This window comes from Camponotus floridanus, unplaced genomic scaffold (assembly GCF_003227725.1).
Source record: "Camponotus floridanus strain SB8 unplaced genomic scaffold, Cflo_v7.5 scaffold2, whole genome shotgun sequence".
NCBI classification, from domain to species: domain Eukaryota; kingdom Metazoa; phylum Arthropoda; class Insecta; order Hymenoptera; family Formicidae; genus Camponotus; species Camponotus floridanus.
Window position 1 is genome coordinate 1,288,775 of NW_020229325.1, and position 26,304 is coordinate 1,315,078.

At 38.4% G+C, this 26,304-nt stretch overlaps 2 protein-coding genes across 4 annotated transcripts; one reads left to right on the top strand and one right to left on the bottom strand.

Moving 5' to 3' along the window:
* Positions 1 to 412: 412 nt before the first annotated feature.
* Positions 413 to 12,450, bottom strand: LOC105258299 (transcription factor SOX-9). 2 transcript variants are annotated; one of them, XM_020029729.2, is made up of 5 exons: positions 11,112 to 12,450; positions 7,753 to 7,881; positions 2,074 to 2,410; positions 1,367 to 1,680; positions 413 to 1,073 (listed from the first exon to the last, which is right to left on the bottom strand). In XM_020029729.2, exons 1-5 carry the CDS (start codon positions 11,327 to 11,329, stop codon positions 812 to 814), a joined length of 1,260 nt encoding a protein of 419 aa, XP_019885288.1. In that variant the 5' UTR covers positions 11,330 to 12,450; the 3' UTR covers positions 413 to 811. The 2 variants fall into 2 exon arrangements, with proteins under 2 accessions (XP_019885288.1, XP_011267783.1); XM_011269481.3 differs by having other exon boundaries at positions 414 to 1,073; positions 7,753 to 7,899.
* Positions 12,451 to 18,027: 5,577 nt separating this feature from the next.
* Positions 18,028 to 26,295, top strand: LOC105258300 (transcription factor SOX-14). Of its 2 annotated transcripts, none has more exons than XM_025408005.1 (4): positions 18,028 to 19,305; positions 23,830 to 24,007; positions 24,381 to 24,468; positions 25,190 to 26,295. In XM_025408005.1, exons 1-4 carry the CDS (start codon positions 19,182 to 19,184, stop codon positions 25,865 to 25,867), a joined length of 1,068 nt encoding a protein of 355 aa, XP_025263790.1. In that variant the 5' UTR covers positions 18,028 to 19,181; the 3' UTR covers positions 25,868 to 26,295. The 2 variants fall into 2 exon arrangements, with proteins under 2 accessions (XP_025263790.1, XP_011267784.1); XM_011269482.3 differs by having other exon boundaries at positions 18,032 to 19,299; positions 25,190 to 26,294.
* Positions 26,296 to 26,304: the final 9 nt, after the last annotated feature.

Below are 26,304 nucleotides of genomic sequence, written 5' to 3' on the forward strand. Positions count from 1 at the left end.
GGTAAATATATATTTATTAATATAATTCGTCTCTGTAATTATAATCTTTAATTACATTGTATTTGGCTATCTTTCAGGCTCGATGCCCAGCAACGCCGCAGGAATTTAACACCGCGGTGATGAATTTAATTTGTTTATACAATCTGCGTCTGTGTGTAACTCTGCGTCGATATAACATCATCGACATAAAAAAATGAAGTGTCTTTAACGGGTCGTTTAATACATTTCATATAAAAATATATCCGTTGAATAGTATTTACTCTCTTGATCTACCAAAAAATATTTTAAAAATATTAATGCGTTCCTTGAAAATTTAATACCGATGTTTTCTTAATAAAAAGCGAAATTTTTTTCTGTGAAAAATTTAATTATATATTATATTATTAAAAATAAAAAATTTAATTATATATTACATTATTAAAAATAAAACCGTCTCCACGCGTAAACAAAACCTTTGCTTCTCTTCGTACAACAAACCTTCGATTCCTAAATAACAAGGCGATGTCAATTATAGTATGATTTTATGTTGACGCGTGGAAAATTTATTTAAATATTGTAATAAAATATTTTGAAATTTGTAATGAAAATTTTGAATCAAAAATAACATCTGTCGATATTTTAAGACAAAATCGATACATCAAATTCCGAAATTATGTTGTTGAAATACTTTTCGGCGAATCTGGGACGATTTATGCGAATCTTTATTCGCTTATTCTTGTACGTAAATCGAATATTCAATGATACTTCCCACGGCACATCATAGTGCTCCATAAAAATGATAGACCATCGTCGTGTTTACCTGGTTTTGATCCTACATGTAATTTGGCCACGTCTCGATACCAGGTACGTAACGATGAGCATATTGCGCATAGGACGTGGACACGTGCGGATGGCTCATCTGCGCGGTCGCATGCGAGTGATGTGTATTATGGGCAGATATGTATTGGACTGGTGGAAGGGGAGGCTGCAACTCGTGATACCTGACCATCTCCTGGGTCCTATCCTCCCATGAAACTTCCGCGATCGCTTGTTCCGAGTGGCGCTTGATCGGTCTCTCGATCTCCTCCTCATATCTAGAAACAAGAGGTATCTCGACATCTCACAAATTGTATAAAAAAGTAGCAAAGATAATTCAGGAGAAAATAGAAATTATTTATGAAATTATTTAATCGGACTTATTATAATTGGGTTTTCGAAATATATCGACATTATTTGTACAGACCTATTTTTTTCGCGAATTACTTTCGTACATGTATCCTATAATCACTTTAATTTAGATTTAGATTCAAGGAATGCCATAATTAATTCCACGTTTCTTTCCAGTGTCATCATTTTGTAAACGAAAGTAAGATGGACGATTCTATACCTGTTAAGTAACCATTGCGAAGCGGTGGTGACTTGCACAGGTGGATATTGATGTATCGGCGTGGTCTGGGGTGGTAGATATTGGTCGAGCTCGTTGCTCTCGACCTCGCACTCCTGGAAGTTCACCGGCAGATTCAGGCCGAGCCCGCCCAAAGTGCCGAGGCCGTTCAGCTGGTTTTCCTCGCCAAGAAGGCTGTCTCCGACTTCGATGTATCGAAGATCGACCGCCGGCTGCTGATGCGAAGAATCGCTTGATGGTGTGTTGCTAACTAACTCCTGATAGTATACGGTATTGTTTTGCGGAGGCTGATTGGTCTGCACATTAAGCATTTTTATTTCGCATGACCTTCATGATTAGACATGATCGAAGATGCAAACTAAATTTATCAAGCAAAAGATATAGTCTTAGATAATTATGTTTGTGGAATCGATTACTTTCTCCCTTCTCGCTTTAATATAATGATTAGAGAAAAGAGAAGTAATATGAATATTAATTTACATAGATTTATTTCATTCTAATATATGTATTCCATTGTTTATTATTATTACAACTGTTGTTACGTTCACATTTAATAATATTATGATTTGATATATTTATTTGATATATTTTACATAAATATTTAATTATTTAAATCAACTTTTTTCATTAAATTATAAAATTTAAAATCGAAAGAAATATGAACAAGAATTAAAACAAGAATTAAATACCTGATTGACATAATGCTGTCCTCTGGGTGTCGTAGGGGGTGTCGGCGGTGAGAGACCTTGGCCGGGAGTTGTCGGTGGCGAAGAGCTCACGCCACTCTGTGGTGAATTAGGCCCTTGCACACCCCTGGGACTCATATCCTCCTGTTTCAACGACCTGGAAACGCTAAACGTCACATTGCTCTGGTTCCTCGAAGGTGAACTATCACGACCGGAAGAAGGCCCGTTCTGCTTTCGACGTCGGGGTTGATACTTGTAATCGGGATGCTCGCGTTTGTGAATAACACGCAAGCGATCAGCTTCTTCGATAAAGGGTTTCTTATCGTTATCGGACAGGAGCCTACAACCAGTCGTGGTAATAAAAATAAAATATTAAATAAATCGGAGTAAACAACAAAATTATTTTTTTATTTTTTGATAGATAAATTGCATTATAATAAGACTAATAGTGCGTTTTAAACTGCATTTGAATATATGTGCTCTTACATTTCTCTACGCACCTATATACATATAATATAGTTTTATATACTACGCGCATATATACATATAATATATTAGAATATTGTGGAATAATTTTCAGGTTCAACCATACGTGAAATCTGTCATCGAATCGACGTGATTCATGTTTCTCGCGCTTACGTATTACGTACATATACACGCGAACGACCGTCTCTCCTCGCTTCGCTCGGCATCAGAAGAGGCTTGAACAAGAGCGTTTCCATCGGCATCTGATACACTCTCGAAGAGTCGAAATGGGGGATCTGGTTAGTGTTTCTGGGTGCGTTAAGGCGTTTGGAGACGTGCACAACTGACACGTCGACTTAGTCAGCTTCGCAGCGGTCGACGTGCGGACTTTCTCGCTGCCCGGTTATGGTCCTTAATGCTTTGTGTTTATATATTCTCGCTAGGTTTGTAAACTCCGATAAGGTTTTCCGGTATAATAGAGAACGTCGAAGAGAGATTTCGAGAATTTCCATCACGCTTCGCTACTAATGATTTATGTCACGATTCTTCAAACGTGTTATCAATATATCAATAAATAATAAATATCAATTTATTTCGTAATTGCAGAATAATCTTAGACTGAACTGCATTTTTTTGTCTATGATATCCTTCATTTTGAATATGAAGTATTGAGTTCTTGATTGATAATCTGATGTTTTTATTTTCAAATATCTTTATTTAATTGCTAAAATTTCACAATATGTATTATAAATAATATATTTCATATAATATAGGAAATAAAAAAGAAACTGTTCCTAAGAATCGTGAGGAAACTTTTAATATGTTATCTGGAATATTTGCAAGCTCGTGGGATTTAAATTCCACGACAGAAGTTAAGCTCTCAAACGAGTTGAGGGCACGTATCTTAAGCTTAAGACGCTGTTTTGTCACTGACGGAAGGGAAGAGAGAACGATAGAGATAGATGGAGTGGAAGACGAATAGAGAGTAAGAGAGGAACGAAAAGAAAGCCCATCTGGTCAATGGACTTGCCATGAGCTTTTTTTCACCAGTGGATGCCAACGATAGTCGCGGCTTCCCTTTTTCCTCGCCAGATGCAACACAGGGTCAACCAATTTAGTTTTAGAGCTGCCTGTCACTAGTATCTCTTACTTGTATATATCAGTAAATATGTTACCTCGCGTAAAGAAGTAGGAAATATATTCACACGGTCAAAAGACGCGTAATTCAATCTCGATGATCTCTTCATCATTCTAATTCAATTATCACGCCTGTCATCTCGAATAATCGACAAATCGTCGAAATTGCTCTACTTTCTCGAAACGCTCCTTAATTAAAGTGTCAAAGCAGTAGTCGTTTTTGAGATATTGAATATGGAATATTGAAAAATAGCAATTAATAATAACTTTATATAAAGATAGAGAAATATTAAAAATTAAAAATTAATAATAACTTTATTATAAAGATAGAGAAATATTCTGTATAATTTTTGCAAGCACGACTTACGCACTTGAGCGACAATGAAATTATAAAATTTCTGATCATTGCTGGAAGGATGACTTACGCTTTTAGTTAGCGCTGATAATGCTACCGCAAGATTCTAGGGGAGAACGTTCGAAGGAAGTCCGATGTGGAAGAATCTTTCCTTCCGGGAGATAAGACAGATTTACCTGTTCTCGTATACGTTCACGCTATTTGCAGGCAGATCCGGGGAGTAGAAGGGCAGGTCGGAAAAATTCACCTGACGGGCACAAGGCACCTATTGTGGTCCCTGGGGGCCCCTTTATCTCCGGCAGGAACCGGCCGGCAGCTGCGAGCACGCGCCAAGGATGAACCAGAGGGGATATCTGTTTTTCTTTTGTCGACAAACACGTCGCGTTTGGTATATCCGAATGGCGATACGTCTTGAGAGACGGCGTAAAGAGACAGAGAGAAAAAGAGAGAGAGAGAGAGAGAGAGAGAGAGAAAGAAAAAGAAAGTGAGAGAAAAAGATTTATTTCCAGGCATTCTAGCACCTGGCCCTGTTATCGAAATCGTTATAAGACAAGTCGGCGTCCGCAAGGATTCGACGAGTTAACTGACACGATCACGAATTTTTGTGCCAAAAGCATTAGACAAAATTCATTTTATCGCTTCAATCTATCGATCATTATCATAAATTTCGATTTATATCAAATTTATTTTTTTTAATTTTATATTTTTGTAGATTTAAAAATTTCCCTAATTTTTATATCTTTTATATTTAATTTCATTTCTTTGTATGTATAAGATCATATATTGTAATTCAATTGTTTCTTTATCCATTTATCTATTTATTATCTCATCCCCTTTATTCATCTCTTATGAGCAAAGCCTCGTATATAAACCATCATTTCGCGATCTATACATTGATATGAACTTCGTATTTTATCGGCTTCATCAATTCGTAAGCAACCTCCATGTAACAATCACTCTAGTACTGTGTTCATTACCGAAGATGACTGTATCATTTGTTTCGGCACGTAAGATAGATCAAAACGTCAGAGCAGTGCATGTGTCTCTCAATTGCGCAAATGTAAATTCTTTGCGTACGACGAGAGAGCTTAGAGACGATTTGGCTAGTTCATTTGCGCCTATTACAAGGAGCTTTGGCGCAATCATGAAAATATCTCGTGTTCGGACGAGAGTGGTAATTGATACTAGGTCCATACCGAAAAGGTGTTAAATAATGACTTTTTAAGAGCCGAAACGTATAAGATGAAGGTACCTGTCAAGGACGACTGTTGCTTCTTCCAAATTACAATCAGAAAATTCGCTTTTAATGTTTAAGTTTCGTCTCCGACAAATAATAGAATATTCTTTTCCTTTCTATCTTTCCTGTATGTCCTCATTGAAAGATAAAGATTCAAATATACGAACAATAAACGTCACGGATGTTTTTATCGAATGTTGATTTCATCGATACGCAACCAAGAGATTGCTAATGACTCTCGATATGGTGTTAAGAAAAAATCGATTGATCTTTAATGCTGGATAGCGTTTTATCTTTCGGCAAAAGCTCCGCCGTGACAATCGTCGGGATATCAATCGTCGATCTTTGGCGAGCAATCGCGATCGCGACCGGTATTATTAAATGATTCGCAACGGGGGTCCTTGTCGGCGCGTCCTCTGATGATCGTTATATGGCCCACTGGGGCACCTCGTTAGTTCCAACCAGGAAACGGAATCATCCACAAGTCATCCTGAAGCCTACGTATATAGGGTGTGTCAAAAGTCAGATACTCTATATCCCTTTTTCTTCTCAATCATTTTTTTTTAATTCTAGGAAGCTAAATATAATTTTTAAAGCTTGAAAGCTTTCAAAGACGCTATAACATTTAAATGGAAAGATTTATCAATAAATGTTGCTATAGTATTATTTATAATAGTGAAAAATAGTATTCTAATAGTATTAAAATTGAGCAAAAAGTGTTTTACAAATATTTCTAATTATTAAATTAAATTATTATTAATAATTCTAATTATCAATTATTATTAAATACAATAATTCTAATTATCAATTATTATTATTAATTTTTTTAATTATTGACATTTTACAATTTAAATTGTAAAATTTAAGGAACATTGCGCGCACGTTTTGTTTATTTAAAATGTTTTATTCTATTTTTTTTTATTGCTAATTTTTTCTTCTAAGTACAATATTGTGGAAAAATTAAAAAAATTTAAGCGATATATGAAATATTAAAAATGACTCGAATAGTAGGGAGAATCTGATTGTAACGGAGGGTCGCAACAGCATGCAAAGTGTGTTCTTCGCTGTTACATATGTGCGACCCGAGTTCATGGGTCTCGTGAAGCAGGAACACTTGTAGCGTAGGCGCCACGTGTGGTACGAGTGTGTTTAATATACGTGCCGCTGAAGTAAAAAAAGGAGCATTCGCGAATTCGTTGGTAAAAATAGAACGGGTTACGTACATGAACAAGTGGTCACGGGAATTGGAACGCAGTGACTCCGAACTTTCACGCAATCATTATAGACGACGTTGACTCTTTCCGGCCCAACGATTTTGATCGAAATCACATGTATTGTCTTACATAAGAGAAACCGTACGATTACGAAACCATTAACAAAACATTCTCCTCTCTTTATTTTTTAACAACTAGCAAATCACACTAAATTTAACTGCAAGACAAAAATTAAAAATTTTTTAAAAACAATTCATATGGCACAAAATCTAATAAATTTATTGGAAATAGTTAAAAAAAATTGTATTTTTCAGCATTTAAATTAACAATTGCAATTAAGAACGCGCATGAAAAGACTTTTGGTTTATTACTACTTATTAAAATTGTATTATATTGCATTCATATTAATATTAATACAGTTAAATTGTAATAGCACCAATCTTGTTGGTCAAGATTATACTTGCTTCCTCGAATTCAAAGCGCGAGCTTTGAAAGCATTAAATCGACGATAAACGCACAGGTGGCTTCGAATCAACGACAGCTGAAACGATCAACAACAGATTTCCGTGCGGCTCGCAATCCGATTTTTTTTCCGTACGAGGCGAGCGCGAATGAAGATCAACGAGCGCGATTCTCTCGCGTGGCTGAGATCCGCCGCTTGGCAAGCTCGTATTTGTGAGAGAATCGAGCTTATCAGATGAAGAAAACGGAGAAGCACCCGATTGAAGACACGTGGTACCGATTAATTTTATCGAAACAGTGTCTTTCTGCCAGGCGCGGAGACCGCTGAACATTATTCGGCTGAGCACTCGCGAGTGTACATTAATCTTCAAGCACGATTTTTATACAATCGAAACAATGCGATTAAATCGAATAAAAAAAATTAAAACAAATATTTAATCTTTTTTTTTGCAATTTTATTCGATTGTAATTTTATTAGATTTTAATCTGAATATGTATAATCTAATGCAAATCTCAAAAGAAAGAATAAAAAAAATAATTATCTCTGTCATATTTATACACACATAATTGATCTTTATCATACAATTCTAGAAAAAAAAAATATAAAGCGAAGCGAGGAGAATAAATTTTTAATCAATTGTTAGTAATAAAAATATAATGTGCAAAATCTAAAATTATGTATATCTGAATGAAAATAATTAAACATCGTATTTTCTAAGAATAGAATTTATCATAATACTAATTTATATTACTGTTGCAGTCTGACGATTCTAAAATATTGATGCAAGGCTAAAGAACATCACGACACTCACCGCCATAATTTTCCTAGCGTTTTCGACAGCTCGGCGTTGTGAAGTTGAGGATACTGATCGGCTAGTTTTCGCCTCGCAGCCTGGGCCCACACCATAAACGCGTTCATGGGCCTCTTAACGTGGGCCGCCCTTTTGTCGCCGGAGCCCCTGTAATTCGAAGACATTATCTTCATTGGAAACGATACCTCTTTATAAACTTAAGTAAGTGCACACAAATATATTAATCGCTAGAAATCTATCGATTTTCTTGTATTTATATGTCAAGAAAATACGTTTATTCATCTAATTATTGTGGTCACTATTAATAGAGCCACCTCAATAATTAATGTACAATTGATATGTGTAATTCGTTTAACGCTTTATATAACATACGCTATAACGTAATTTTGACATCTCTATGGTAGATTTATTTTATTAAACATTTTCCATGAAACTTTCACGAAATTGCAGATATTCTTGTTAGTGAGTTTACAAACTACGTATGATGATAGAGGTTTTTTTTAGATCGCCCAATCGCTGATAGAAATAAAAGTGAAATTTTACGGAGATAGGAACTTTCTCTCTTTCTCGCTCTGTCTCTATCTGTCTATCTATCTCTACCTCGTCGACTATTCTGGCAGATAATCTGGTGACTTGCAGAAGAAAATAACCAGAGGCGAGACGGCACGTATATACACATCTACACACATATACATATCCGTATCGAGTTTTGCCGCGGCGGGCTACCCCCGGGTCATCCTGGCGAGCGTGCGGAGCGTTTAAAACCGGCCTTAAAATAACACCGTGGCTGCCGACGTGTGACGGGTATATAGGAATGGACGTATCCCTTTCTTTCCGAGAAGATGACTTCATAAAACTTTTGCCTTGTCCAGCCGGGAATCGACGTGACTGACGTGATTGCCGCGTCGGAGAGATATCCTCGCCCTCCTGTTTTTCTTTTTGCCCTTAATCGAGGATTCTTTAAGGACTCGCGCGGTCCCGAGTGAACAATCATGATGCGCGAAGAACGGACGGCATACGGTATACGAGATTATTCTTTATCAGAAATCCATGGATAAAAAATAAATGCTTTTTGCACTCTAAAATATTGTAAAAAATCGATATGACAGAAGGAATAATGCAGAATAATAATTTTAATATTGAGTCAATATATGTGTTTCGTGTATTTATATATGATATAAAAAAAGAATATTACGATTGATTAAAATCCTGTCGAGGAAAACAGAATTCAAGAATAACGTCTAGTTATAGTAACTTATGTAATCGGACCTATAAGCGTTCGATTCGCGCGTGGATTACATGGGGATAAGCGTGGCGAATGCGCGTAACACGGGTGAAAAGGATTCCGGCGTGCGTCTCAAGGATTCGAAAGCGGTCTCCCTTCCTCCGTATATTTCGGCCTCTTTGAAATGAGAGGGGCGTTAAATCCGTGTGTAAACCCGTGGAGCCGTTGGTAATTAGCGTGGGCTCACTAACGAGGGTTTTCACGGCGCTCCTCGACATGAACGCGGCATACACGATGTACGCGTCATGAGGCGCGCGTGTTTTACCTGAATACGCGCAAAAAACGCTTACGTGCGCGACTCGACGTAGGCGTGGTGCTGCGTAAAATGGCACGAACGTGCAGCTTTACAACAGAAACATCGAAAGCCTAGGTCTCGTACGCGGAGTGTCGATGTGAAAATAAATTAAGCAAAATTAAAAAAAGAGAATCTCTCATAATTCTTTTTTTGTAATAATTGAATTGACAAATAAGAAAATTATGCGTCTTAAATTTAATTAATATCTGAAAATTTTTGCGTAATAATTGCGCTTACAAATTAATATCGTACATTCCAGAAGTAGAGATAATCTCGCAGCTTCTGTGAGATGCGCGATATGCTCCCACGGAATCCATGGGCTTATTAAAAACTGATGTATTTTATCGGACTCTATCGCCAGGAATAAACACCGCACCCTACAGCTCTACCCCGAGATAACCCTGTAATTGAGGGTTAGCGATAAGCGCGATACACAGTCCGTGATTTCCGTTGTAGCATGCTTTCCTCTACAATCAAATATCACATACCTAGCATAATTGCTCTTCTGTCTCGTCGAATTCTCTCCGCATTTTATCTTCGCACGCGACAGCCGTGATCTTTCGCAAGATCTCTGTACGCGTTTAATGACATTGAGATAAAGAAATTAATAAGCAGGAAATCTTTATAGATTCTTGTAGATTAAATCATCGGTTCATTTTTATAAAAATAGAAAAACAGCACAATTAGGAATATAAAATCACAGCATTGGCGGGCATTACATCGCGGATCGGCACAATTTTCTGCGTATCGAGGTCGCGCACATGATTTTATCGAGCTTGTCGGGATCTAATAATTTTTCTACGCAAGCACGATGCGCCGAGGACACATCGCGATGACGCGTCTCGCAATCATGGCAAAAAATCGCTTTTTATTTCTTCCTCTTTTTTCCCGACCGTTATCAGTTATCTCGACTGAAAGGACCGGGTTCCTTCCCACGATCGACAGCAGTCGTGCGGGGGACGCGGCGATCGGGCATTAATTAGCCAATTTGCGTTAATTGGCGACCGAGGACATTTTCCCGCGAGGCGCGCGTTTCCCAGGCCGGGGAAACGAGTGCGTCATAATTGAGTTAGCGTTACGTATTTTTAAGACCGCGCCACGTTCCTCCTCGTCCTCTTCTTCTCTACCCGGCGCAACTTCGTCGCATCCGTTTTTCTTCGTCCCTCCTCTCTTTCTTTTCTCTTTTTTTTCTTTCTTTCGCTTTAATGTTACCATCGCACGGTTGAAGCCCACGGGTCTTAACGGCAGCCACGTGTATACCTGTGTATATGTATGTTAACGCGTCGCTAATACGACTCGCGGTGATTAAAATGCTTCACGAAATGTGAAGAGATACAAAGAAGCTGGAAAACGAAAGAGAGATAGGTCTCCAAAACGCGCTTTTGTTTAAGCAATTAATTAACTTTTCTCTGTTAAGGACAAAAGAATGAAATATATCGACATTTTAGAATATATATCAACGCGAAATATAAAATAGCAATACACAATGTTGAACTATCATATATCATTATAAAATATTCCACTCGTCAAACAGTAGTCTAACTTTGCGCAAACATTACCTATGTCAATATTTTTCAGAATTTGTTTGTCTGTCAAATTTTTTCGTCCCTCTTTCCATCATTCTTCAATTAATACAATAATTCGCAGCGAAGAAGCTTATAAATCACTCTAAGTACGAGCGATTTTGCACGGAATATTTGCTCGAAAAGAATGATAATAATTTAAAAAAAAAACAAGGGGGGGGGAGAAAAATATGAATTTGCCACGTGATACACTTACTTGGTAGCAACGGGTACCAGAGTCCAGTCGTATCCCTGGAGAACCTTGGCGACGGCGGCGCTGATCCCTTCGCCGCCATTGGCGGCTACCGTCGCGGCGGCTGTCGCTTTACCATTACCGTTGATGTTGTTATTATTGTTGTTGTTATTATTATTGTTTCCACCTGGCGACGAAATGGACGTGCTGGAGCTTTCCGGCTTGACGTCGTTCATCTTCATCCCCTTTGTCGCGCGAACAATGTGAGCGAGGATCGAATCGAGTAGTCGCGCAATTAATCTTGCCGATTTATCACGCGCAACATGCGGAAAACACGCTCATCTCGTCTCGAAAAACAGCCGTCGATCAATTAATCGTTGCTGCTGTATCGCTATCGCTGCCTTATCGCTTTATCATCGCGACGAGAGTGTGTCAGTCTTTTTTCCTTCACTCGGTTGGTTTTGCCGATGCTGTCTCTCTCTTTGCTATCGACCCCGATAGCTTTTTCCTTCTCTTTTGCAAATCACGTTTCGACTGTTGATGTTGATTGTTGGCACGTTTAATTAATTTCGCTCGCGATTAACTCGCAACTCGCGCGTGATTCGATATGCGTATCTTCTCTTGATTACTCGTCTTTTTGCTCGTCCTGATTCAACTCCGTCACTTCTTATCTTTTCTCTCTGTCTGTGTGTATCTCGGCGGTTGAAAGTCTCGCACTTGGTCTCTTTCCTGAGAAGATAAATTTGAACGGTGAAACTGTGAGTCGCGCGCTAATTACATCCTTCGATGGTTGGTGTTCTTATATTTTTCGGTGGATCATATTGTACCTTGCTTCAGCGATGATGTGAGTTAGCGGCTATCCCCGATTGGGTAGCACGTGTTCTTTAGATGCCACTGACGTTTAAATGGATCGTTCTACCATTCGACGTAGAAGGTCTCTTTGGAAAGGACAATGATTACACATTTAAGTATTGTTACGTCGTAAAATCGTCCGTAACGTCACTGGAGAACAAAATTGTTCTCCAGTACATACAAGATCCTCCGCAACATATGACGGAGAGTTTTAATAGATTCAAGCGTTCAATCGCGCTGTGAAAAACAATTAACCACCAGTCCTGGCCCAGCCTGGCAAGGCTATGGAACTTGCTCGACTCGCACCTCTTACTCTTTTAAAGTCTCTTTCGTGGGTGCTCAAATACACATATCGACACCGTGAGTGATCCGAAATTTTCGTCTTGAAATTCTTTCGAGCCGGGACAAGCCGGACGTTTTCGCGTTCGCGTGAAACTCGCGCCGAGTTGAAAGCGGGGTTCGTGGATGCTTGTCGCGCGATCGGCGCTCGAGTGAGGTGGTTGCATCGCCTCGGGGCAGTTTCCACCACGAGGCTGACATCGTTTCTCAGCTGGTTCGTTTGGGGGCGGGGCGAAGGCAGCGTGCTGGTAACACTTGTTGCTCCGAAAGTCTCGGCAAGTCCGTCGCGTACACCGGGAGGGAGATCGCCTACTCCGGTGGGGCAACGGTGGTAGTGAGATGAGGAGAGACGCGCGACGCATTCGTTCCGCGTATCTTGCGGTCGTCGTTAGACTCTGTAAGCGACGAGGACCGCGACCAAATAAGGCAGTACCTCCACGAGAGGGAGACTCGGCTACACTTTTAGCTTCTTCGTATTGTACCGCACTGTCAGTAATTCAAATTGAAATTTTTATTGTAATCAAGAATAAAAAAATCAATTTATATAATAATAAAAAACAAGTATACTGCATAATTAAATCATGTTATATTAATAAATGAAATTATATTAAAATTCATTATTGTAGGAGATATATATAATCTAAAATCATATATATTACACTTATTATATATATCTTAAAATGAAATATATACAAAGTATATTGAAGAGACTTTAGTAAAAAAAAAATACTATGCTTACAGTAATGCCAAGCATTCAATCACCTTTCGGTGTCCATTTAATTTTCTAATATGATTCTTATTAATATATATTACAATTTATTTCTTTAAAATTCTTTTGACACTTAATGATAAATCGATGATGTATCAAAGATGGAAATAAGTTTGATTTTGTTGGGCAAAGTAAGAACCCCTCGTTGCAACAATATTGCATCATATGACTGCAACATTGTCATATTCTGGAAATTTTTTAACGCGAGAGATTATCAGCCGACCAACAATGAGTAATAATATCGCGATCTCCCTTTCGTTCTTGGACAGGTCATCCTCTCTTCTTCCTCCCCCATTTCCTCCTCCTTCATGCAGTCGGATCGCCGGTCATTCCATTTATATTTCGGTACTCTTGCCACTCTGACAAGAGAGTTTCCATGACTACGATATCCTCCGGGAGGAGAACCAATCGAGTTCTGCTTGCTCCACCTATCTCTCGTCTCATCTCACTTCTTTCATCCCCCCTTTTATCTCTCTCTCTCTCTCTCTCTTTCTCTCTTTCTCTTTCTCTTTGTCCCTTCTCGCAGCTCGTCGTTTCTGTTCGCGATCTCTTTCTTCCACCCGGTCCCCTCGATTGGTCCGCCAGTCGGATGCAATTATGACGTCAGAAGAGAACGAGAAGAGAACACGCTGCAGCAAGCCGATTGCACTCATGGTTGCACTCATATTGCGCTTATCGATCGATTCTCGCGGTGATCGGACATTTGCGCTAACGTTACGCACTTTACATTCGACGTTTTGTCGAATCGAAAGTATCATTTATGAAACGATATATAACACGATATATAACAAACTTCCTTCAGATTCGTCCAAATTTTTGTACATTACAAAATTGCATCTGTGCATCTCTAACACGCATAAATCTTGATATATGTTAGTACTCAGGCAACTGTGTCTCTGGAACGCGGCTCGAGTCATTAATCATGTCGGTTGTAATTATCGATTTCATAAGCCTCACTCCGAGCGAATTAATCAGAAAGTTATAGGAATTTAGTTTCGCAACGAAAATTAAGTGTAGAGATGAGGAAGATTCGCGATAAGCGGAACAAAACTGCCTTACGGTCAATTTTCGTAAATAAAATGTACAACTTTTGTGTATTCTAGAATAGATAACATCTTATCTTGTGATAAGTTTTAAAAGTAATACGAAGAAAATCTGGTAAGAAACTTCTAGGTTCTGGCAACTAATTTGCAATAATTTATTCATTGAAAGATCATTGTACTATTTAAACAATGATAGAAGGCAAATAGGAAGCATTTTTTGAGAAAATTGTGTATTAACTGAGCTTTTCAAAGCTTATTTTAAGTTCGAATTTATTTTGTTTTATCTTTATATCATTAAATGCTACACTTACATCCATTAAGATTTGAAAAAAATGATTTGACTTGTAAATCATCATAATCTCATATCTGCGCTACTGACACCGCATTCTATGCATACATGACGCATTCTGAAAGATAATCGACAATGATTGATTCAATACCTTTCAATAACGAGATCTATACTCAATATTTCTCCAAAAAGAATAGATTTATTGTTTGCGTACGAGTATCATTGAAATAAATAATTGATTTTATAATCTATCATATATATTTACACAAATGTATCATTTTAATGACACTGACTAGACTTGACGCATATAATTCAGACTGTAATAATACTTTAATCATCTTTCAAGAACTCGGGGAGATATTAATCAAATTTGGAGATTTGCTTTTCTAAATTTAAGAGAAAACTTAGAATCTATTGAAGACGTAATTAGCTGCAACAAAATCAATCATTTCAAGAAGCGATTACCTCATTTTTATTGTTCTTTTTCGCGAGACAATTTTTGCAACTTGCAACATTCTTGTGCAAGAATGCTTTAATCGCGATTCGCGAGAAATCGAGTGAACGCGCGTACGCTCTCGTACACGTGTAGTTATCGGCCTCGTGTACTACGCAATGACGTTGCCGGGATGCGATGATGACGACGCAGAATGTGTCGAAGCTCGTGTCTCCGTTGGGGGTCGCGGTGCTTGCCACCCGGGGGGGCTACATGTGTCGGGTACCCGGCTCGATCGACTCCCCTTTCCCTGCCCTCAGGATCCTTTCAAGTGCCTGACGGCACGCCGCCGACCCCCAGGAATTGCTGGAATTATTATTTTATCCTGGCGAATCGCGCGCGAGAATCGCCCGTTTCAATAACAACCTTCGATTCGCTCGATACATCCATCATCGAGGATTCTCAGCGAAAATTCTCCTCATTGTTTCCAATTACACGTATATTATATATGATTAATAACGTTCATAGTCAATATTTATGATTGTAATAAGTAATATAGTATAAATGAAATATTCCCTAATTTTTTTCAAATTAAGAATTATTTTCTGTCCATCATTTTAAAATAAAATTTACAACAAAATATAACATGTAGTACTTTTAAATCTTAAATAAATATCCAGGTAATTCATATTCAAAATTGAAAAATGCAGAGTGTTACATCATTTACATCTCTCATCTGCAACATGATTTTTCCAAAAGGATTATATTTCTCAAAATTATATCTTGTACGATTGTCCATTAACGCGGTTTCGTGAATATTTATTTAAAGGGATGCACTAATCGTCTCGAAATGAAGAAACGCAAACGCGAAGCGTTTCCTCTCGAGGCTGCGTCTCAGGAACGGCCCTGAAACGAATTCTCGCTTACGTACACCGAGAAACGAAAGACGCATATTGACGCCACGTGCGCGCGCGCCGGGATGTTTATCCCGGCAAGAGCAAAATTCCGGCTTCGTGAAATCAATATTATTGTTCCCGTCGGGCTAAATTTGCATTGCCGGCGCATCGCGGTCGCCGCATAATGCGAGCGCACGTCCGGACAGACATTTAGAGAATCTGCGAACGAACGAACGAACGAACGAATATATATCTTCGAACACAGAACAATGATGAGAAGTATTTATCGCGATAGCTCGATTTATTTTATTACTATCATTTATAAGTCTCGCCAGATTAATTTTATTTTTATCAAGCATTACTTTGTTAAGATAGATTATTATTCTCTTCTTGAGATGATTTAATTTCGTTGTATAATATAATAATTATTAATATTATCACCCCTGTTGAACTGAGATTGGAAAAATATGAATTGTTTAATGATTATGAATATGTGAATTTATTTAATAATTTTTATTTCTATTAAATTAGAAATCTTAAATATTAATTTTCGACTGCACATTTTTAGCTAGAAATAATGGAATACGCAATAGAATATGCATTAACAAGATCGTTAATTCTAATTCGATAGTTAAAAAGGAGAAGATACATCTTGAATCTAAATTATAAAATTTATTTTTCAGTAAGAAATAACTCTAAATCGGTAAATTTGCGAAATTTCCAGCACTTTCAATATAGATCATTCACTTGCATACATAAGATGGGAAATTAGTTGGGAATGATTCTCGTTAGAAAGGTTTCTGTGCTGTTGGCATATAAATTCGAGTAAAAATGTAATCTTTAATCCGTGAGGGTCCTGAGAATCTTACGCACTCGTGCGTTTACGCGCCGGCAACGAGAGTTAATCCCGCAAAGTGCGAGCAAGATGCTCTCTTTGATCTTTCCACAAAAGCCGCTACACGGCATTGACCGTGGTTTATATATGCCTGTGGTTTGTATGAGCCACTGTATTTGCTAGCTCACTCATTCATTAAATTCGTTGTATAATTAGGCTCGCTGGAACGAAGGAGGGAACAACTTCGGGGCTCGATGGTGCTTTTGCCCCATGCGTAAAACGCACTGCTCTATTTTGTCGCGCGTACTTTTTTTCGCATTCCGATCGCGCGACAGCCAGCATCTCGATGCGAGACATGAGCGATATGCGGGAAGATTATTTTCGAATTTACGTTCTAGATGTATCGAAGAATGTCACAAGAATAAATTAGTGGAATTAAAAATCATGCTTTATCTCAGCAGGAACGTGATGATCGCTGTATAAGAGCGTATGTATAAAAATATAAATAGATGTGTAACTTAAAGATTTTTTTTATATCAATCATGCTATATCTAATGCTTTTAGTCAATGCTTTTAGTTCAATACGCGAGTGGGTATCTTTCGCGGGTCTTTGTCATTAATCATTTATTCGCAGACACGATCAATAAACTCCTAGGTCCACTTGCCAGCGACCTTTCACATACAAGACACATGTGTGCGACAACAAACGGACGATAATTAGTCGATGCTTTGTCGCGAATAACTCGCGAAATGAGTATCATAAACCGGATGTATATTATCTGCGTGGATCTGTAGATCCTACATTACTACACTAATTAATATGCAAATTCAAGAAATATTTTTATAGTATTGTTATTTATTATTTAATAAAGTTAATATTATTATTTAATAAACTTTATGATTTTAAATCTTAAATTAAAATTCTATAAATAAGTAAATTTTATTTAAATTAAATAAGAATTTAATTTAAATAATTTTAATAAGAAAACATTGCTTTATTATTTACTTGACTCATTAAAATTTATTTCGCGAAGTATTTCTCTTTTTCCTGCCCCTCTTTTTTCCACTCATAATTTTAAAATTATTAATGCTTTAATATTTCCTGTTAATTGTAAGGAAAAATCAACTTTAATCAAGGAATCTCTCATATTTTAAAAGAAAATTCGGTCTTTTTGAGAAAATTGGTACATTAAAATGACATAAACTTTTTCTTCATCTTCTAATAAAATAGAGAAAATAGAGAAAAGTGGAGAAATATTCACTCTAGTCCGACTTCTTATTAAAATTTCAGATTGCGTGGCGATTTCGCAATTTTTCAAGGAAGAAACACTGAGGGTTCGATCGTTCATAAGGATGCAAGAGACAGGATCGCGTACACAGGATACAGGGATCGACGTTGACACGAGTGCGAGGAAACGATGACGACGAAGAGAAAGAGAGAAGACGAAAGAGACTGAAGAAGAGAAAGGAGGAAGATGCTACGTGTCTCCCCACCAGAGGTAGGTGGTCCACGGAACCGCCTCCGCGGACGGTCTGCCATCCGCCTGATGGTTTTGGTGCGTGTGCCAGACGTGCGTTTCGTCTCATCTCGCCTCGGCCTCTTCCACCCGTGTGGACCAACCTGTGCGGTTGAACCGTGCGGACGATTCCTTCGCCTCCCTGAGTCCATCGGGTCCATCGTCGCGTCTCTCCTCTCGGCCGATCAGTCGGCCATCGGAGTTTACCTGATTCGCCAGTACCGCTGCCCGTGCCGTTACGTCTCTCGATCTCCGTATCTATCGATGACGCGATTAGAATTGTACGAGAAACGACATACGGCGTCACAGAGTTTACACTTTCCGTTTTCGATAATCGATAACGAAAGAAAGAGAGAGAGAAAAGGATAACCAATAACTAAGATATCTCTTCCGGCAGATGAGACGTGGATTTAACTGAACTATGACACGACTCGACGATGTTGAGGTTGATCAGGACGAATCATTTTTCGTTCGATTTGATATTCCAAAATAACGTACAATTTGACCCTCGAGAGACGTCTCGCGTATACGGGATATGAGAAGAGCGTAAAATCGATATACTCGAGAACGGATCGTTCGATGAGAGACAAGTCGAGGGATTATAATCTGAAGGGTTTCGAAGAGTATACCTCTTCTCTCAACACATCGTCATCGCCGCATCGATTTCTGTTTAATATTTCCCGGAGCCGATAACGAAGAATATCTGGATGATCTACGAGTTCGTAGGAATCGGTTTAATATCGAGAAAAAAAGATCCAATGCGTATGAGGTCGACACAGGGTCGACTAAGTAGCCATAAAGAAGATTCGGCGACCTATTCGACCCGATAAATCGCGCCCTGATAACCCTCGATTAATTATCGAACCTCTCTCTTCCTGCGACGGAAATCTCTTACCGAGAATCTCTTATCTACGACAAAAAATCCACGAGATGCGTTTTATATCTCGACGAAATTTGCTATTAGATTTATCATCGATTATGTGACATTTAAGTGACATTTTCGATGTCGAAAACATGTTTTTTGAATTTGCAAATCTTTGACATCTATAATTTTCAGTTTATTGTTGTGAATATCGATCAGTGAAGAAAGTGTTTTTGTCGTGAATTTAATAGGAATAAAAATGGATATCCACCACAATAATAACGATTTGTCTTCGATGGAAAGTAAGGCCAGCTCATCGAGCAACGAACACGGTGGCAATAATTCTTTGGACGATGCTGTGGGCAAGCTGTTGCAAGGTATGCGTATGTAACTTTGGCATTTTGTATAATTAAATTTTATATAATTATATAGCATATTATGTTTCTTAGAAAAAAAATGATGAACAAAAATCAAAACAAATATTTCAAGTACTACAAAATAAGCAATAAGTTTAAAAAATAGAGGGAGCGAAATTCATATGATAATTGTGTGTTTTCAAAGAGCGACAATTTCGATCAACTATAAACAGAATCAATCATACATAGGAAATCATCTACAATCAATTATATATAGAAAATTATAATAAAAGAAAAATGAGCAGCTTTAAAAATGGCAGGCATTAGAAAATTAATACCTTCAAGATTTGTTTATGTAATCAAGTTCACACAATTTTAATTTATTATTGAGATTTTATTATTAGCTTTTACAACTATTTTATCTCGAGAAGAGGAGAGAGAGAAAGAGAGAAAAAATTATTAAAATACATTTATAAAATAATTTGCATCTCGAACACGATTTATACCGTGTCGATGAAACATTTAAATCGAAATTGGCCGTCGAAAAATATCAATTTCCCAAAATAGCACGCGCGAGACGCGCGCGTCCATTCGCTGCTCGTTCTTTTTCGTCCGTTGCCGTCTTTATCGAGTTGTTTAAGAGGGAAAGATAGGAATGGGGGGGAGGAGAGAAGGCATATACTGGTAATAGGCGCTGAAAGCCTGCGTCGTCAGCTACATTACTCTTTTCTCCATTTGGCCACTCGCAGATTTATCCGGACGATATTCGCAGGAGTAGAAAGGGGTAGAAATTCGAAGGGAGAGAAAGACGGCGAACGGATGGAGTCGGACGAGCCGGAGAAATATAGCTGAAGAGATCGTCTGGCGAGGAGAGACGATGATTCCTCCGAAGAAATTTCGAGAGCATGGCAGGTGCTGCGAACAGAGCGAGACGAGGCGTACGCGCCTGCCATCGCCACTAATTATGCTAGTACCGAATTAAATCTGAAAGATCGTCGCGCGCGCTGCGCGGAAGAAAAGGAGAAGGCGGAAGGGGGAGGGAAGGGAGCGATACGTGTGGACCGTAAGACGTGATTTATGAAGCGCATCGAGACTTAGTCTTCGAGACGACAAAGTTTCGCCAGACGTACGTCGTCGTCGGGGACCAACAGATAGACAGGTGGAAATCGCCGAGGGATGATATCTCTGTCGTACTAATTTTATCCCCACGCTTAAATATTAGACAATTGCGGCCGCGAATAATTACAAGGATTAATGAGGTCTAGTCGATGCAATGGATTACAAGGAAGAGTCGCGGATAATATCGCTCTCTTCGAATCTAGCTGGATATTTGAGCGAAATCTAGACGCAAGATGCTAGAATATCCAGCTATTAGTATAAAGGTTTAGTTTTGAATAATATGGATGTATCTGTTATCAGAAAATTCAATCTTCAACATCAAACATGGCTGTATCTGACGAAAACTAAATAAACCCTCGTTAAATATTCTCCCTTATAATTTTCACAAATTGAAATACTGAAATGTGTTTTCTTTGTGCATATAATTTCAGTAAATAAATTTCTATTATTTTGATACATCTTACATATTTTTGGCGACTTGTTTCTATTTTAAAGTTAAATTCAAAAAGTATTTATCTATATGATGCAATACACCAGGGGCGATAGCGGAGTGATGGACACTTGAATTCGTTGATGATCGAGGTTGAAAAACCGATGGCACGCGCGAGATGCTCGTAGGCTGACCACAGGAATGTATAATCCAAATGGTTTATCGCTCAAGAAGAGAGACAAGCCTGCGTCTACGTCGAGTAAATATTTACTCCAGCGGCGCTAAGCGATACGCATTTCATTACAAAATATCGACGTGATGAAAATACAGGTGACCCTTGCTATATCCATCCGATCTAAAATGAATATATCTTGTATGAATGAATATGCATACATCATTTTCTAATTTTATACGCAATTTTTTGGATAAAATTTATTTTTAAAGTTCAATTGTCAGTCTTATTTAATCAAAATTTTAATATCATCTCATTTTTTATTTAATCCGCGAACACACTTCGCTGATCTGTATTAAATATCATAATATTATTAGAATAAAGATAAATTCTCGCCCTGTATCTTTCGGTGAGTCGGAGCATCGTCGAGCACGTGGCAACGGACTACGTAATGTCAAACATCGACGGGACAAGGTGTCGAAGCGTTAAAGAGGGCCTCGTTAAAGGCCGGGGGATTCGTAACAGGCGGATTTGTAAAGGAGTTAATGTAGCAAGAGTCTCGACAGGTCGCCATTGACGGCCGGCATGCCCGAGCACACCGGTTCATTCACCAGGCCACACAACCCGCCTATTGTGACCCGGCACGGATGCGCTAACTACGGTCCTGATCTCCACTCAAAAGCCATTCACAATCCTGGAAAAATGCGCGAGTTCTCGGTCACTCGCGTGCGCCGCCAATTCACCGATTCGCTGAGTCGTTATACTCGTAATTAATCAAATCAAAATAGATAAAAGAGCAGAAAGATCAAGATTAAGCGCGATTTGGCTAACTGCAATTTATCTGATTTTATTGCTTAGTTTTCGTCAGGTACAGCCATGTTTGACGCCAAAGATTGAATTTTCTGACCGATACATCGATATTGTTCAAAACGAAACCTTTATTATACTACTAATCTTCGGTTCTCATAATTATATTATAATGTTATATTTCTAATTTTTTTGTTTTATTAGGTGAAACAAATATTTTCTCTACATATTTTTTTAGAACAATTTTATATGAAAACAAGATTTTTAATTTTTAATCATTTTTAATATAAATTTCTTTTTCGTATCAAATTATTCTAAAAAAAAATACACAAAATATTTCCTCCAGTAGTTCTACGTGTAGCTTTTTTAATTAAATCGTCTATATTGCACCATTGAATCCCAAAGAAGGGCCGACCTTGTAGACTGCTCCCTAGGAGAGGGTCCGATGCTCTTTGCATGCCTAATCGAGCACGGAGGGTCGTGTTTCGGCCGATTCGCGTGAAATTTCCTCTATTCCTGTCGCGTTCTCCGCAAAGCCCTTCCGCGTTTCCGTGTAAAATTATATTTCGACATCGTGGCTATCGGCGCAGGCGTCGACGAAGGACCTCCCCCGGCCGCTTAAAGACGCCGACACAAGTGCCGCGTCAGTGGACCATGGACCCACGGTAATTAGCTCCCACCAGCTTTCCGAACTCCGACTTGACGCTTCGTCACGTGCACCGTCCCTCCCGAGGCTTACCCCTGTCCTCCTTCCTTCCCGATTCTCCCCTTGTGCTCTGATGATCAGTGACAATTAGAAACACGAATATATATTTTTTAAGCATTTTGACTCGATGTTACGTAAGTCAAATATATTTTGATAGTAATATAGGTGGATTAAGATTTAAAATTTATGATAAGAATGAATGCACATTCTTTAGTTTTATACAGTAGATGTTTTCGATTATGAAAAATTTGAATAATTTACAATTAAAATATAAAATAAATTTATAATTAAAATAACAAGCAAAATTTTAAATATGAGTACACAAGACGACTGTTTTTCTAACTATTCTGAATATCCTAGATAATCTTTTGTCATAAAAATAAAACATATCATTGTAAAAATAGAGCATTATCTAAATTGAAGGATGAATTTATAGTACCGTCGGTGAGTTTCATCAATCTTGCAGATGGAGTACTATTAATTTTCCAAGTCTTCCTAGTTACGCATCTGCACATTTCTACCTCTTCCTCCAAATATTTCTCCCGCATTGCTCTCGAGCCAAGGAATTAAGATTTAGGAGATCGTGGTAAGAGTGCGCAGGACAGATTTACATTGGTCGGTATAACATTTGTTCAAAGGGAGACAAGGTTTTACGACACCGCGGCTTGCTCATAGAACTCTTTTCCCACGAAGTGAAATGTAGGAAAACATCCGGAGTCGAATCCTTATTAGGCGGCGCGGAATTTTCGGTGATTCGAAGCACTTACATCATTTAATGTTTCGACTCTATCACAAAAATCATTAAAAAAACGTAATTAATTATAAAAAAAACCTAATTACTTCGTAATAAATTTCAACACTATCATATCTACTGACGCTTATATATCATGTCTAATATTTCATTAAATTTTTTTTATTATGAAATATGATGACGAAAATTATAATTATACCGCAACGAAAATATTCAATACTTTAAAAATTAAAAATGACATTTTTTTTATACAAATGATTAATTTAATTCCGATCGAAAGATATATTCGACATCCAAAAAATCGACACGATTTCTTTCTCAATTTTCTTCGACCAGACAGATTAATAACTAATGTTATAATTACTTGAAAGAAATATCCGTTTTTTTCTGAGAAAACTTAAAGTTTATTTGTTTTATTGAATCCCATGAGTTATAAATTAATTTTTATAATTTATTAGATCAGATAGAGCAGTTTCCTTTTTTCTTTGATATTCATGTTGGTTTACACGCCTTAGTATTTTTCTGAAACTTTCGTACAACTATCATGAATCCTATTACTTTTACAGGATATGATTGGACGCTACTTCCGGTAACTTCGCGCGCTGGCGGACGAAGAAGCGCTCACGTGAAGCGTCCCATGAATGCTTTTATGGTGTGGGCACAGGCAGCAAGGCGAAGACTCGCCGACCAATACCCACAATTGCACAACGCTGAATTGTCAAAGACGCTGGGAAAATTGTGGAGGTAATCTAACTTCGACTAAATTAATATAATTTAATATATAGATGTGCAAACGGATGTCGAGTATTTTTTCAATCTCGAAGAAATTAAATATTGATTTATACAAGCAAAAGTCATTTAATTTTCAAAGTGTTAAATAATTGTCATTATTTCCGAAAAAAATGTTATGGTTTGCGAGTAACAATTATATCAGATAATATGAAGAAGTGTCATAAAAAAAGAAGAGATACTGATATTCAATAATCGATCTTTATATAAAATTGCCTCGTTAAAATCGCGTTCGTTCTTTTAAATATTTTTTCTTTTAAAGTGTTCGTTCTTTTAAATATTTTTTCGATCAGCAGCAATGTCGAAAATTGCGATTTGTCTGCCTTAGGATTTTGAGCGACGGCGAGAAGCAACCGTTTATCGAAGAAGCCGAGAGACTACGGAACGCGCATAAGAAGCAACATCCGCACTACAAGGTAGCTAATTAATTAATTAATTAGCAGAGATAATGGGGAGCGAGCACGTGTTCGTATGAAAACGAGGACGGAGGCGACGTAATGGCGCATCGTTTCTTAGATTTTTAATCTGAGGAACGTTTCACGCGCGTTACGAAATTACGCAAGATCGATCTCTTGATTCGCGCGGGATAGCGAAACGAATTAGCGCGTGCAATACGCATTCGTTTCAAAGCGCTCGAGTGGTTAATCGAGGCCCGATCGTCGGAGCGCGATTTAAATCCCGCCGCGCCCCGCCGCGTCGCCCTGGCGATGATTTACGAGAAGAGGAAATGGATTCTCCGATGAAGCCATCCGTGTCGCCGCTCTACACGAGTGAAAAAGTCGAGCGGCGGCGATGGGACGGCGTTAAACGAGATGCAGATCGTAGAAAAAAAGTGGAGCTTTCACCGGTTTTGTTAAAGAGCAATTTTGTGCTTGTTCAAGCTATCCACTCCTGTCGCGATATTCTATTTACGAGATCACTACGATAAGACACTGTGCTTAATCCTTGAGCGACCACATCTCCAAAACGTATAATTTTCGTAATAAAAATGATGTCTAATTTTTCTAAGTAAACAATCCTTTATATTGTTCATTTATCCTTTTTAAATGATCCTTCACTGTAGCATTGAATTTTTTATAATTCAGGAAGAGATCTACTTGATTTTTTACTTTTTAATGAGTGTGTTACCATTTATAGTATCAGCCACGTCGAAGGAAGCCAAAGTCGGACGATCAGATAGGTATCATCATGCACCGAGGTGGGCTTGCATCGCCGGGAACCTCCCTCGAGTCCTCGGCCGGTTCCTCGGACTGCACCTACACCCGTCTGTATCCGGATGCTGGCGTGAAAGCGTACGAACGACCGACAACCTATCATGACCCGGCTAAATCCAGCGCCTACGACCTGGCCAGACCGGTCTGGGTCAACGAAACAGTCGCCAAGTATCCCCCTGCCGAACATCTCAAGTCGACGTATGAGACGACGTCGAGGAGCTACGCCGAGGTAAAATGTCACGAGGTCGCTAAGTATCATCACGAAATGACCGGCACCAAGTATCATCATCATCATCACGAGTCAGCGGTTACCACCAAGTATCCGGACCTGCAGGCCAAATCTTACGACTTGCCCAAATATCCGGAGGCTAAAGGATATCCGGATGGTCTCAAGTATCCCGAGATGAGCGGCGCCGCCGCAGCTGCCGTTAAAGCACCTTATGCTTGTGTACATGGACAATATTATCCTACCGCGGAGGGATATACCGTCCACGAGGAAAATGATTATCAGCCCCAGACCGTATCGTCGCATCCCTCCTTTTATCCCTACATATCGGCGGCATCCATGACGCAACCGCCTTACTACATGGGACCGCGATAGATCGCGAACCTATTGAAGTTAATGTGATGTAAGACTATTCTTACAGTCGAAAAGCTGGACTTTCTCTTCGCGCGCGGCGCGTATATTAATATTAAATAATTACCAGTCCAAGAGAAAGCTACTAATATAATTTACGGACGTACATGGAGATCAATGGGACAATGTTTCTGTAAAAACAAGACCGCGTCATTTCTCGGTCTATGAATTATGAGACGAATTATTCCCACTTGAATATCGATATAACGCATGTGGATATTGTCAATTTGATAAACTTTGAACGTAGACTATCATTCATTAGTGATCAAAGATTTAAATCAATCGGAAGATTTGTGTGCATAATCAAAATTCTGTAAAGTATTTAAATGATAGCGAGTGTATTGTACTTAATGATGAAATTGATAAATTTATTTTATAAAATGAGATATATATCCGATTGC

Excerpts from the sequence above, each read along its gene's own strand:
- LOC105258299 (XM_011269481.3), bottom strand. The coding sequence starts at position 11,329 with ATGAAGATGAACGACGTCAAGCCGGAAAGCTCCAGCACGTCCATTTCG. Across the intron at positions 7,900-11,111 it reads CTGGTACCCGTTGCTACCAA|GGGCTCCGGCGACAAAAGGG; the intron begins GTAAGTGTATCA and ends TTCGAATTACAG. Across the intron at positions 1,074-1,366 it reads TCGCAATGGTTACTTAACAG|ATATGAGGAGGAGATCGAGA; the intron begins GTATAGAATCGT and ends TCTTGTTTCTAG.
- LOC105258300 (XM_025408005.1), top strand. The coding sequence starts at position 19,182 with ATGGATATCCACCACAATAATAACGATTTGTCTTCGATGGAAAGTAAG. Across the intron at positions 19,306-23,829 it reads CAAGCTGTTGCAAGGTATGC|GATATGATTGGACGCTACTT; the intron begins GTATGTAACTTT and ends TTACTTTTACAG. Across the intron at positions 24,008-24,380 it reads ACGCTGGGAAAATTGTGGAG|GATTTTGAGCGACGGCGAGA; the intron begins GTAATCTAACTT and ends TGTCTGCCTTAG.